Source organism: Lissotriton helveticus, chromosome 4_1 (assembly GCF_964261635.1).
Source record: "Lissotriton helveticus chromosome 4_1, aLisHel1.1, whole genome shotgun sequence".
NCBI classification, from domain to species: Eukaryota; Metazoa; Chordata; class Amphibia; order Caudata; family Salamandridae; genus Lissotriton; species Lissotriton helveticus.
The window spans coordinates 1734826909-1734841603 of record NC_136063.1 but is presented as its reverse complement, the minus strand read 5'-3'; the positions used below and the strand labels follow the sequence as shown (position 1 = coordinate 1734841603).

The following is a 14695-nucleotide window of genomic DNA, read 5'->3' as shown; positions in this document are numbered from 1 at the left end:
TCAAAGTAATGGGATTCCTCAAAAGTCTGTTGACGCAGTCACGGTCGCGTTTTAGCCAATGATTCCTTTCGGCTTCATCAGGACAAGGGTATCAACATATCTTAAATGTAAATGTAAATCCGGTTTTATCACGTCGATCCATCAGGACAGTAAATACATGCATGCTCATTCTTTAATCAGACAGGACTCCCGTCTCCTGCAACTCAAATTCCCGTCCCTCGCAAAACTATCCATAATCCTCCAGTCTGCTCACATTAACAAACAACGCTCCTCACAGCACTGATCTCAATTTTCTTTACAGGTTTTCATTTGATCTCTTTTTCCTTCTTCGAACATCATGAAGGTTTGGCAAACGTGCTCAATAAATACCAAATACAAATACTTAATTTCAAAGTTCACACAAATTAATTGGAAGGTGATAAGGATGTGGATTGTAAGCACATATGTTGTATGCAGGTGTAGCAGAGAGTGAGAAGAAATAGTTCTTCCACAGATCAAAATAAGAAATGTACCCCAATTGGTTGCTGCACTATGTGCCGCTTGTACGATGTATTTTTCATTGTCTGGAACTCAATAAAAAAAAAGTTAACAAAAAAAAAAGGAAATGAATTCATAGGAGACCATACAGGCTTGATTATGAGTTTAGCAGTCCACGGTCCTCCAAACCCGTGGTGGAGGGGCGGTGGCAGTCTGGGACTGCCGAACTAGTTGTCCGACTGTCGTATTACAACTACAATAGTCGGACCTCCACAACCATCAGGGCGGTGGCACGGCAGTGTGAGGCTGCAATGTGCTTGGCAGGGCCACTACAGCCCCTGCAAATCTATTCCTCACTGTCAGCGGTCTCACGGCGGTGTTCATACCATGAAGCTGCTGGCGGTCAGGAAACTAAGGGGGGCCCTACCGGGCCCCCTGGTGCCTCATGCCATGTGCCCCCCATCTGCATGCATGGTCACTGCATTACATGGACTTAACAGTCCATGGCGTGCAGGAACTTGCTGTGGTTTTCCCATGGCGGTGCCTTTTTCAAAGGAACCGCCATGGGAATGCCAAAGGACCGCCCACCAGACCAGGAGAAAACTCCTAATCTGGTTGGCTGCTGGCAGTCGACTTTGGCGGTGCAGGGCAGTGGCTTGCCACCCCTCTCCCACACCTCCAAAGTCATAATCAGACCCTGTGCACAGACATTGCAACATCTTAGCATTTCATTTGTTAACAAAAGCAACAGGACAACACGACCAAACATTTCATTACCTTTTATAAGTGAAGTATGCAAGAAACGTTTGACATTTAGGGCCAGATGTAGGTCGGTCGGTAACGGCCGAAAATCTGTATTTTCGGCCGTTACCGACCGGTATTGAAGAAATGGTATGTAGGGGCTTATTTTTACAGAATCGGTAAATTTACCGATTCTGTAAAATACAGAATCGGTATTTTTACCGATTCGGTAAATCTGAGATGTAGGTGGGACTCTTCTGAGTCCCAAAAGCCTTACCGAATCGGTATTTTACCATCAAATCCAATTTAATGGTAAAATACCGATTCCGGTGTGCATGCACATGTGTGCATGCACACCTATGCCATATGACAGGCAGACCTGCCCTTAGGGCATGTATGCCTGCCACATGGCACCCGAGCCTGTTTTGGGGGGACCAGAGGGTGTCAAAGTGACACCCCCTGCACCCTTGTGAAAATCGGTATTTACCGATTCGGTAAATACCGAATCGGTAATGCCCATTCATTCCTATGGAATGAATGGGCATTACCGATTCGGTATTTACCGAATCGGTAAATACCGAATTGTTCCGCTTCGGTATTCCAGCACATCTGGAATACCTACATATCCACCCCTCAGATTTACCGATTCTTAATTACCGAATCGGTAAAATTCGGTAATTAAGAATCGGTAAATCTATTCTACCTACATCTGGCCCCCTGTGACAACTATTTCTTTTTGCCTGTTGGTGTTCTGACAATTTGTCTTTTCTAACCCCTAGTTGTTCAGGCAGTTATGGAGGCCGTCGCCACCAATCATGACTTCTACATTGGGCTGGCCTTGGCTATAAGTTCAAGCATATTCATAGGAGGAAGCTTTATCTTGAAGAAGAAGGGGCTTCTTAAGCTGTCAGGGCGTGGCTCTGTCAGAGCAGGTACGCAATTATTGTTGCTATTTTTTTACATATTTTAGTTAATGAAGTTTACAAATTAACAGCTTTTATCTTGCAATCCTTGCCAGTATCGAGTTTGAAAGGGCCTATCATTTGGAATGCCATTTTACTCCTGACTAGAAGGTGATGTTTTCAATGGCAAAATCTATGCATGATTTGAAAATGAGTGAATGACTTCTACACTGACCTAAGCAATTTATTAAACTGTTTAATATTGAATCCATTATACTGAAATATTTGAGTTTCTGTGGGTATGTGCTAATTGCCACAGTTGGAAAAACTGGATAGTTTTGGTATTTAATTTCCTAATGCACTATTTGTTAGGTTCCTCCACAGACCGGTTTTTATTTAGTTTCTCCTTTTTAGGTCTAGCCTACCAGACAAAAGACATATTGTGGGCTTACCAAGAAGTTAGAGTTGCTTACAGCCCACTAATTGCTTATCATTTGTTGCCTGTATTGTGACTTATTTGATTTCTTATTTGATTGCTTTCATTGTCCCAACTTATCTGTCTTGTACTTGTCTTTCCCCTCAAGTATAGCCTTTTAACCAGCTCTCTGATTGATTGGCTTGCTTCTGTCCTTCAACTTATCACCATTTGTTTTTAGGTCTCGCCTTAGCCAGCGCATGCGCTGTTCTGGGAGATATTTTGTAAGCGGGTTTTTAAAGTGCCACCAAAGGCTTTTGCCGGCCACCAGCTTGCGATTACGCGCACACCGTGTGCGTGTTACGTCCCAATTGTCCTCAGGATGGTACGATGCAAAAAGGGTTCCACCTCTCGACAACCCCTGGGTCTGATCAACAACAGACACACAGTGGTGATCAAGCGAGGGATAACAGGAACAGCAGGACTGCAAGGCTGGAACGGGAGGGCGGAGAAGCTGTAAGTAGAGCAAGATTATATAAGCATAACAAGCACGGTATACCCTTGTACCTAATACTCGTAGTATGTATGATAAGAGAGTCTTTTATGCAACAAACTTAGGTTACCTGGAGGGTAGTAAAAGTAGGCTTTGCCTGGCCATCAAAGTGTAGAAAGAAACAGCACAGTCCTACAATTGCAAAATGCATACGTTATTCACAGCATACACTACAGTATCTCAATACAGTCCTAACTATTGTTCACATACCTATGGTGCTAAAGGCAGGGCTTCAACAGAGGGCAGAATGGGAAATAGCCAGCCAGGCGAAGCTCATTATACCCCTGTTGTGTAGAAGAAAAGCAAAAACAGCAGAGACTAGGTCTATGCTTAATTAGGACAACGCAAAGAAAAAGACTTCAGTGTTACTGTCACACAAAGCCTTATAATCATGAAATGTTGCCTTTTGTAGAATCATGAATCACTGTAATTCAGTACCATTATATCCACACATGACGAAGTTGCAGTGAAGGACCTGATACGTAAGACCAGGAATCAATATGACAGTTCTCGCTGTGTTGCAGGTTCAATCAAATAAGAAAACAGAAAAAACGCTCCCACAGCCCGTGGTTAACCACTCAGTCCAAAGTACATGCGGCAAGGATGACTTCTCCCCGCCGACTCAGAGCTCAAAAACGGAGTCTCTTACAAGTTACACAAAGTCTCTAGGCATAGGAATGCAGGTCCAAACATAACGGAGCACAGTCAACGAGGCTCCGGTACCCGCCCAGCGGAGCCCTCACAATGAGCAGGACTTCCGCAAAGCGGACACAAGGAATAGACTGTGCAAGAATACTAGTCACCAGAAAAGGATACGCTGCTCAACTCGCAGTGCTCGATCCTACCTGAACTGCCACCAGGAACCAGAATAATCGGCGAGGCGGTGCCGGATCTGCTCCGTCTTGAGGCGTCCGTGTAGTGACGTCATAACCAGACGCGTCGCTCGCCTCCAGGAATCATGGGATTTGTAGTCTTGAGATGTCAACCATGGCTCTAAGCAGTGTTCACGGTATCCCACCGCCGTGGGTCATAACAGTACATCCCTCCCCAGAAGAACACTGACAGAGACATGGTTTGTGAGGAAAACGTTTGTGAAACATCCGTACATATTTGGGAGCATGTACAACCGAAGCAGGTTCCCATGAATTTTCTTCATTTCCGTACCCCTTCCACGCCACCAGATACCACAGTCTGGTGCGGTAAATCTTGGAATCCACAATACCCCTCACCTCATGTTCCTCCTCACCATTGACCTCAACAGGTGTCGGCTTGACCTTTTTACCCACATGTGTAGGTTTGACTAGGGAAACATGAAATGCTGGATGAATTCTCAAAGATGACGGTAAGGCCAGTTTCACCACCACAGGGTTCACCAATTTAAGCACTTTGTAAGGCCCAATATATTTTGGGTTGAATATACTGTACCTTCTAAATCTTATGTTCTTCGTGGATAACCATACATAATCACCCTTTTTGTACACTGGACCAGTTTGTCTGTGCTTATCTGCGTAGGCCTTGTACCTCGCCTTGGTTTGCACTAGGTGTCCCTTAACCTCCCGCCAAGTCTTCTGGAGGTTTTGTACTCTTTCCTGAACTTCGGGGACAGGGGAAGCAGAAGCCGGGTGATGGAATGGAGTGAAATTAGGATGAAAACCGTAAGTGCAAAAAAAAGGGGGCATACTTCGTGGACCCATGAACAGCGCTATTATAAGCTATTTCTGCCAGCCATAACCTATTCACCCAATCCTCATTGATAACATCCACGTAGCATCGTAAATACTGCTTCAGAGTTTGATTGGCCCTTTCTGTCTGCCCGTCAGTTTGTGGATGAAAGCTCGTGGAAGTGCTGGTTGTTATACCCAATGCCTTACACCAAGTTTTCCAGAATTTGGCAGTAAATTGACTGCCCCTGTCGGATATGATAACCCTGGGTAACCCATGCAATCTCACTATGTTTTGGAGGATCAGATGCGCCAACCTACTAGCTGAGGGTACCTTCTTGCATGCGATAAAATGCGCCATCTTAGTCAGATAGTCCACTACCACTAAGATAACAGTACACCCCTGATCGACAGGCATGCCTACCACAAAGTCCATTGAAATGTTTTCCCACGGAACGTCAGGCGTGGGGAGAGGCTGCAATAAACCTGACTGTTTGGTATGGCTTGTCTTCATTTGGCTACAAATCGGGCACTCCGCCACCCAGTTTGTGACATCTTGTTTGATGTTCGGCCACCAGAATTGTCTCTGTATTCGCTCGAGAGTCTTGCAGTTGCCGTTATGTCCTGCACAAGGGGCAGTGTGACACCACTGGAAAACTTGCTTCCGAAGGGCCTGAATGGGCAATAACAACTGTTTCTTTCGCATAGGAAGGCCCTGCACCAATGTCCACTCTTTGTGTGCTTGTAACCATTTCTTCCAGTCCTCTCGCTGAATGTTTCTAAGGACACTGCGCAGAAACATCTGGGTACAGGTGACGCCTATGACCTTCTCTGGGCTGATGATGGCCTCCTCCTTTCTGTCTGTAGGATCGGTCCTAGTGTTCTGTCGAGACAATGCATCTGCCTTTCTGTTATCTTTTCCCGGCCTGTAGGTTACAATAAAGTCAAATTCTGCAAAATGCATCATCCACCGCATCTGTCTAGGCGTCAAATGACGAGCCGCAGCCATGTACTGTAAGTTGCGATGGTCTGTATATACAGTTACAGCATGTCTAGCCCCCATGAGATGATGCCTCCATTCCAGAAAGGCGGTTCTTATCGCTAGCAGCTCCTTCTCTGCTATCACGTAGTTTCGCTCCGCCTGATTCAATGTACGTGACAGATAAGCCACTGGATGTAACTGGCCCGTGTTGGTATGGCGTTGAGAAAGCACCGCTCCCACAGCTACATCAGAGGCATCAGCTTCCACTATAAAAGGCTTGCTGGGGTCAGCATGCACCAGCACAGGAGCCGACACAAAGGCATTCTTAAGCTCCTCAAAACTTCTTTGGGCTTCTTCGGTCCAAACAAAGGCTACCTTCTTCTTTAAAAGTCTTGTCATTGGGCAGGCTATAGCAGAGAAGTTTTCAATAAACCTGCGATAAAAGTTCGCAAACCCAATGAAGCACTGGATGTCTCTTACTGTTTTGGGTGTAGGCCATTCTTTTACAGCCACTATTTTCCTTTCGGACATTTCCTGGCCCCTTGGTGTGAGCATAACTCCCAAAAATTCCACTGAGGTGGTGTTAAACTCGCACTTACTGAGCTTGCAGTATAGATGATGCTCCAACAAGGTACGCAGCACAGCCCTCACATGACCCGTATGTTGTTCCGTGGTGGAGGAGTATATTAAAATGTCGTCAATATATACAACGACGAAGCGATCCAGATACTCCTTAAGAACATCATCCAAAAAAAACTGAAAGGCTGCCGGCGCGTTTCACAGCCCAAAGGGCATCACTAAATATTCGTATAGGCCAAAACGGGTTTTGATGGCTGTCTTCCACTCATCCCCGGATCTCATTCGGACTAAGTGGTAAGCCCCTTTTAGGTCTAGCCTCGTGTAAATCACTGCATCCTTCACCTGCTCTAGTAGTACGTTGATTAACGGAAGGGGGTATTTGTTCTTCACCGTAATGGCGTTTAACGCTCTGTAGTCCGCACAAGCGCGAAGATCGCCATTGGCCTTCGGGATAAAAAATAACGGAGAGGCCGCAGGAGATTTGGATTCCCTGATGAATCCGAGGTCTAACAGTTTATCCAAGTATAAACGGAGATGCAGGGTCTCTGGTTCCGTTAACGCATATACCCGCCCGGCTGGTATTTTAGCCCCAGGAATTAGGTCTATTTGGCAATCATACTGCCTGTGGGGTGGTAACGTTTCCGCTTTAGCCTCACTAAACGCCTCAGCCAAGTCGTGGTATTCGGCCGGTAGTTCCACATCATGCTCGACTGCCGTGGCAATATGATGGGTGCTTGCCAACGCCGTAGCAGGACTGTGTTTCGGAGGATAACAATTCTTTTGGCAGTACTCCGATGAAAAGTGAACTACTTGACTTTCCCAATCTATAGCGGGATTGTGCTTCCTCAGCCAAGGCAGTCCAAGAATCACCCCATACTGTGGTGCTTGTATAATGTTAAAAAACAACCTTTCCTGATTATCCAAACCCATTGACATACATAGTTCCTTGGTTTGTAGCCTGATAGGTCCAGAATCCAACCTTCTCCCATCCACTGCAAAAACGGCTTCAGGAATTTCCTTTTCTTGCAGTACCAGACCGAGGCTACTGGCCTGGGCATGATCCATGAAGCAACCAGTTGCTCCTGAGTCCAACATAGCTCTAATCCATATTTTTTCCTCGTGTATGTCCAGACCTATATCCACGTAGAAATGTATGGCTTCTTTTTTCTCCACAGAAGGGATAAACAACTTACTTGAAGGGCACCCTTCATTCCTCTTCAAGCCTTCTCGTTTCCCGACTTCTGTTCGGCTGATATCACCGACACCTTCCGATTTTCATACCGGGTTTTTGTTCTCGTCGGACATTCCCTTATAAAATGCCCCTTTCTGCCACAATATAAGCACAATCCTCTTTTTCTTCGATATTCTCTTTCCTCTGCCGTTAGAGGGGATCGCACGGCCCCTATTTCCATGGGTTCGGGTCTGGTTGAGGATGTTACCTCTGTTGTCTTGGAGTGCTCATAACTGGGCGTGGTTTTGTCCTTTCGTCGAGTATCTCCCCTTCTATCACTTAGGCGATGATCCAACCTCAATACCAGGCTAATCATGTCTTCGCAGGTACTGGGCTGAGGGTCTATTTGGGCCAGGACATCTTTCATCTCGCCCGTCAATCCTGTGTAAAAGATGGCTAAACGCTTGTCTTCGGGCCATTCTGTTTCAGCTATTAGCCTCCTAAAGTCATTCAAATAGGCTATCAAATCCCTGTTTCCTTGTCTTAACCCCAGCAGTTCCCTATCAGCAGACAAGGTGGCTGACCGGCGGTTAAAGGTTTTCTCAAAATCTGCCCGAAATGCCACCCAATCCCTTAACAAAGGATCATCTCTCTTTACTAGGGGGACTGCCCATTGAGCTGCATCCCCCGCCAAGTAGGATATGAGAAAGGCCACCCTGGCATGATTAGTGTTAAAGACCTTAGGCTTGCAGGAAAAGTGTAAAAGGACTTGAGTGAGAAATACTTGTACTTTATCACTTTCCCCGTGGAATCGCTCCGGAGGGGCCAAGGGTATCGGGGCGGGAACTTCCACCACCACGGAGGAAGCGGCCTGGGTACCTGCATTGAAGGGGTTTCTACTCAATCTATCCACCTGTGCCTGCAACGTGGCTGTTTCAGTCCTGGAAGCCTGCAACTCAGCCTGTACTAGGGCCAAAGCGGCCATGACATCTTCGAGGGTGGACATTGTATCGTACTACCGGGAGGACTTAATTCTTGGGCCGATTATTCTGTTACGTCCCAATTGTCCTCAGGATGGTACGATGCAAAAAGGGTTCCACCTCTCGACAACCCCTGGGTCTGATCAACAACAGACACACAGTGGTGATCAAGCGAGGGATAACAGGAACAGCAGGACTGCAAGGCTGGAACGGGAGGGCGGAGAAGCTGTAAGTAGAGCAAGATTATATAAGCATAACAAGCACGGTATACCCTTGTACCTAATACTCGTAGTATGTATGATAAGAGAGTCTTTTATGCAACAAACTTAGGTTACCTGGAGGGTAGTAAAAGTAGGCTTTGCCTGGCCATCAAAGTGTAGAAAGAAACAGCACAGTCCTACAATTGCAAAATGCATACGTTATTCACAGCAAACACTACAGTATCTCAATACAGTCCTAACTATTGTTCACATACCTATGGTGCTAAAGGCAGGGCTTCAACAGAGGGCAGAATGGGAAATAGCCAGCCAGGCGAAGCTCATTATACCCCTGTTGTGTAGAAGAAAAGCAAAAACAGCAGAGACTAGGTCTATGCTTAATTAGGACAACGCAAAGAAAAAGACTTCAGTGTTACTGTCACACAAAGCCTTATAATCATGAAATGTTGCCTTTTGTAGAATCATGAATCACTGTAATTCAGTACCATTATATCCACACATGACGAAGTTGCAGTGAAGGACCTGATACGTAAGACCAGGAATCAATATGACAGTTCTCGCTGTGTTGCAGGTTCAATCAAATAAGAAAACAGAAAAAACGCTCCCACAGCCCGTGGTTAACCACTCAGTCCAAAGTACATGCGGCAAGGATGACTTCTCCCCGCCGACTCAGAGCTCAAAAACGGAGTCTCTTACAAGTTACACAAAGTCTCTAGGCATAGGAATGCAGGTCCAAACATAACGGAGCACAGTCAACGAGGCTCCGGTACCCGCCCAGCGGAGCCCTCACAATGAGCAGGACTTCCGCAAAGCGGACACAAGGAATAGACTGTGCAAGAATACTAGTCACCAGATAAGGATACGCTGCTCAACTCGCAGTGCTCGATCCTACCTGAACTGCCACCAGGAACCAGAATAATCGGCGAGGCGGTGCCGGATCTGCTCCGTCTTGAGGCGTCCGTGTAGTGACGTCATAACCAGACGCGTCGCTCGCCTCCAGGAATCATGGGATTTGTAGTCTTGAGATGTCAACCATGGCTCTAAGCAGTGTTCACGGTATCCCACCGCCGTGGGTCATAACAGTGCGTCTCGCTCCGCCTCTCCAATGCAGCGTGCCTCGCTCCGCCCCTCCCCGACCACAGAGAGCATCTGCGCGATCGTGATCGCTTTCACGGCCGCGCGGCTGCATCTTGTTGTTTAGCTGTCTTCCTCGTGCACTTCTCTCCCCTGTGTTTTTCGCTCGACCGTATGCATCTCCCAATTGCCTCGGCTCCTCCCCCGCTCCCCATGTTGCTTTCATGTCCCTCCTGCCCTCTTCGAGTTCAGTTCGTATCCATCCCCTCACCCAACTCCATGTTGCTCTCACATCCACCCCCTCACCCTTCCCTGTGTTGCTTCAGCACTCACCACGCCCCCAGCTGCTACCATGTTACCCCGTGTGACTCCAGATTAATACCCCGCCCAACCCCCCATTATTGCTTCCTCTCAGAACCCTACCGTTGCTTCTGTTTCTTCTCACAGGCCGCACTTCACTTAAAAAACAAAAGAGTTTGCGTGTGTTATTCTCTCTGTCGCCCCCGGTAGGTTACTTCTCTTCCACTGAATCCCACCCACGTTTCGCCTTCCAACAGAAATCCTCCTCCCGCCGGCTTTTTTTTTCTCTTTAAATTCCTGCTGCTTGTTACTCTTGTTCTCCCTCAAATCTACCCTTTTGTTTCTCGGGGTAGATATATTGTCCTTGTTCTCCCCCCACCCTCCCCGGGCAAACCCCTTGAGGCACGGGTGAGGCAGGAGGTCAGATCAAGAACACTTTAGAGAACCGGACACACCCTCTATCACTGCAGCCTTCCGCCAGCGGCGCTGATTGGATCATATTAGAAATAAAGTGCAACCATGAAAGTTAATGTTCTTTTGCAACATTTAGGAAAATACTATTTATTTAACACAGAAAGAAATACACCTAAGAACAAATCACATAAAGCAATAAAAGCAGTGTATTCTTTAAAAAAACATATTTGGCATTCAACTTGCGGAAAAGGCAAAGTAACTTTTAAGAGCTCAAACATCCCAGTCGGTAGAGGTTTCAAACACTTTTGTCATCTGCCAAAGGCGAGTATTTACTCAAGCACCTTTCAGTGGCACATATCCCATGCTGTGCTAGAAAACTTAAAACGGCTTTTTATCACATGCTGTTTGCTCTCATTATCATGATTTTGAAGCCCATTTGCTATATTTCCATACAAAACACTGCTTATGTAAATCAGAATTGGAGACAAAAAAGTCTGGGTGGCACAGCTGTCACAATTCGAGAACAGCAAGTGCAGGGATAGGACAATATAGCTGCACTAAAAACAAGCATTGGCATAGCCAATATGTCTCGCCTTTGGGGTCTTATAAGTGTTTAGCCACTAGATCACACCCAGGAGTTCAGTGCTACATAGGTGTGCCTCTCAAAGGACACAGAGAGGCTCTATAATCGACGGTTTTATTATAACGCATGTGCGCAGGGGCAGACGCTCGACAGTGCCACTAACAATCAATCAATCATTTGTAAAGCGCACTACATACCCGCGAGGGTCTCAAGGCGCTGGGGGGGGGGGGGGGTGCTACTGATTAAACAGCCAGGTCTTGAGTATCCACCTGAAGGTCAGCAGGTCTTGGGTCTGTCGTAGGCTCAGTGGGAGGGTGTTCCATGTCTTGGCTGCGAGGTGGGAGAAGGATCTCTCACCGGTGGTTGTTCTTCGGATGCGCGGGATGGTGGCGAGTGAGAGGTTGGTGGAGCGTAGCTGGCTGTTGGGGATGTAGAAGGAGAGCCGTCTGTTGAGGTAGGCTGGGCCGGTCTTGTGGAGTGCCTTGTGTGCGTGGGTGAGGAGCTTGAAGGATATCCTCTTGTTGATGGGGAGCCAGTGCAGGTTTCTTAGGTGGGGGGTGATGTGGCCGTGGCGTGGTACGTCGAGGATCAGTCGTGCTGAGGCGTTTTGGATGCATTGTAGTCGTTTGATGAGCTTGGTCGGGGTCTGCTGCTGACAAGGGCCTGGGTGACTGTCTTTCTTGTATCTGTCGGGATCCATCTGTCGATCTTGCAGAGCATGCAGAGAGTGTTGAAGCAGGAGGAGGAGACGGCGTTGACTTGGTTGGTCATTGAGAGCCTTGAGTCGAGGATGATTCCCAGGTTGCGTGCGTGGTCGGTGGGTGTCAGGGCTGCCCCCAGTGCCGTCGGCCACCAGGAGTCGTCCCAGGCTAAAGGGTTGGAGCCGAGGATGAGTTCAGCTTCAGACGGCTGGTCTTCATCCAGTCGGCTACGGCCTTCATTCCTTCGTGGAAGTTGGCTGTGTCGGTGATGGGGTTTTTAGTGAGGGAGAGGATCAGCTGAGTGTGTTATGTTGAGGTCGTGCTGTCGGGCTACGTGTGCGAGCGGAGCGATGTAAAAGTTGAACAGCGTCGGGCTGAGGGAGGATCCCTGGGGTACGCCGCAGATGATCTCTGAGGCTTTGGAACAGAATGGGGGGAGGCGGACACTCTGCGTTCTGCCGGAGAGGAAGGAGGTGGTCCAATCCAGAGCCTTGTCTCGGTCCCTGCGGCGTGGAGGCGTGCACGTAGTGTGCAGTGGCAGACTGTGTCGACGGCGGCAGAGAGGTCGAAGAGGATGAGTGCTGCGGTCTTGCCGTTGTCCAGCAGGGTCATGATGTCATCGGTGGCGGCGATGAGGGCAGTCTCGGTGCTGTGGTTGCTGCCGAACCCTGACTGGGAAGGGCCCAGGATTCTGTTTTCTTCGAGGTATCGGGTTAGCTGTCTGTTGACGGTTTTCTCAATGACCTTGGCCGGGAAGGGGAGCAGAGAGATGAGCCGGAAGTTCTTGAGGTCTCTTGGGTCTGCCTTAGGTTTTTTGAGTAGGGCGTTGATCTCGGCATGTTTCCAGATCTCTGGGAAGGTCGCGGTCTCGAGGGAGAGATGGATGACGTTGCGCAGGTGGGGTGCGATGGAGCTGCTTGCTCTGTTGAAGACGTGGTTCGGGAATGGGTCTGACGGAGAGCCGGAGTGGATTGTGAGCATGGTCTTCATGGTGTCATTGATGCTTACGCTGGCCCAGGCTAGCAGGGGGTCATGGTTGATGGTGTGCGGAGAGTCTGTTGTGTTGCTGTCAGTTGGGGCTGTCTGGGTGTTGAAGCTGTCATGGATGTCTGCTATCTTGCGGTGGAAGAAGATGGCGAGGGAGTCGCACAGGGCTTGCGACCGTGGGATGTTGTTGGTGTTGGAGCTGGGGTTGGAGAGTTCCTTCACGATATTGAAGAGCTCCTTGCTATTGTGTGCGCTGCTGTCGAGGCGGTCTTTGAAGGAGGTCCTCTTGGCCGCCCTGATGAGGTGGTGGTTGTTGCGGATGGCGTCCTTGTGTGCTGCGTGGCTGTCCGGAGTTTGTTCACTGTGCCATTTCTTCTCTAGTTTCCGGCAGGCTTGCTTGGAGGCTAGGAGTTCTGGGGTGAACCAGCTGGCCCTCTTGCTGGTGTCTCTGTGGGGAGGGTTCTTCAGCGGAGCGAGGGTGTTGGCACAATCCTTGTTCCAGCGTCTGAAGCTGTGGGCAGCGTCATCGGTGTTGGAGGGTTCGGTGGGTGGGCTGAGAGCGAGGTTTGCATGTAGTTTGCTTTCGTGATTTTGCTCCAGCAGCGGCGGGGGATCTGTTGGGTGCTGTGGTGTGTGGTGGGTTTCTGAATGGCGAAGTGGATGCAACGGTAGTTGGTCCAGAGGAGTTCGGTGGTGTGGCTAACGGAGACGTGCAGACTTGAGGAGAAGACGGGCCGAGCATGTGGTCAGCAGAGTGGATTGGCGTTGTGACCAGTTGCTTCAGTCCGAGCTTGGCGAGGGTATCGATCAGGGTTGTGAAGTTGTTGTTGTTGTTCTCAAGGCGAAAGTTCATGTGTCAGTGGAGGATGTAGTCGGTGGAGGTCCGGGAGTGCGTGCTGATCAAGTCGGCGATGGAGTCGCTGAACTGGAGGCAGGGTCCGGGGGGTCGGTAGACGAAGGTGCCTCTGAGGGTGGAGTTAGGGTCTGTGTGGATCTGGAAATGCATGTGTTCAGCGGTGCTGAGCGCTTCGTCGGTGCTAGTCGAGACCCTGATGCTATTCTTGTGAATGATGGCGATTCCTCCGCCGACCCCGTTGGTGCGGTCTCTGCAGGTGATCTTGTAGCCGTCTGGGATGGCTGTGGCGATGTCTGGTGCGGAGGAGTAGTTAAACCAGGTCTCTGTCAGGAAGGCAGCGTCCAGCGATGTTGTGTCGAGCGGGTCCCAGAGCTCGACGGCATGCTTGCGTGCGGAGCAGTTGTTCAGTAGTATGCATCGGAGATGGTTGGGGTCTCTCTTGGCGGGTGGTTCGTCGGCTCTGAGGCTGGTGTAGCTGTGGTTCCGGCAGGTGAAGGGGCCTTGTGTTTATTTCGGGGCGGCCTTGAAGCAGGTGTGGCTCCGTCCTTAGTTGAGAGCGTGCGGCCAGGGGTTCCGGGGCTGGGCGCGGTCCAGTCGCGGACGGGCTTGCCTTCGGCGCGCCAGCGGCGCGGCCAGCATATATGGGGAGGTGGGAGGGAGGAACAGCTGGGAGGCGTGGGGGCGGGGCCGCAGGGGACGCAGGGGCGAGGGCTGTGAGGAATAACGAAGGTAACAGAAGGAAAAAGGGGCACAGAAACTAGGGAAAAACGAGTGGCACAGAGGGCACAAAAAACGAGTTGAACAAAAGGCAAAAGGGGCAAAATAAGGGAAGAACGAGTGGCACAGAGGGCAGAAGGGCACAAAAAAAATTTGTGGAACAGAGGGCAGAAGGGCACAAGAAACGAGTGGAACCAAAGGCAGAAGGGCACAAAAAACGAGCGAAAAACGAGTGGCACAGAGGGCAGAAGGGGCACAGAAAAACAAGTGGGACAGAGGGCACAAAAAAGGAGTGGAACAATAGGCAAAAGGGGCAAAAAAGGGTAAAAAGAGTGGCCCAGAGGGCAGAAGGGCACAAAAAAACAAGTGGAACAGAGGGCATAA

At 49.1% G+C, this 14695-nt stretch overlaps 1 protein-coding gene across 1 annotated transcript in view; it reads left to right on the top strand.

The window, feature by feature from the left end:
* Positions 1-14695, top strand: part of LOC144829347 (magnesium transporter NIPA2-like) — a 131817-nt gene that overhangs the window by 54858 nt on the left and 62264 nt on the right. Inside the window, exon 3 of the mRNA XM_078688400.1 lies at positions 1998-2150. Coding sequence (XP_078544526.1) covers positions 2012-2150 — 139 coding nt within the window. The 5' untranslated portion in view covers positions 1998-2011. The remainder of the gene's footprint in view (positions 1-1997; positions 2151-14695) is intronic.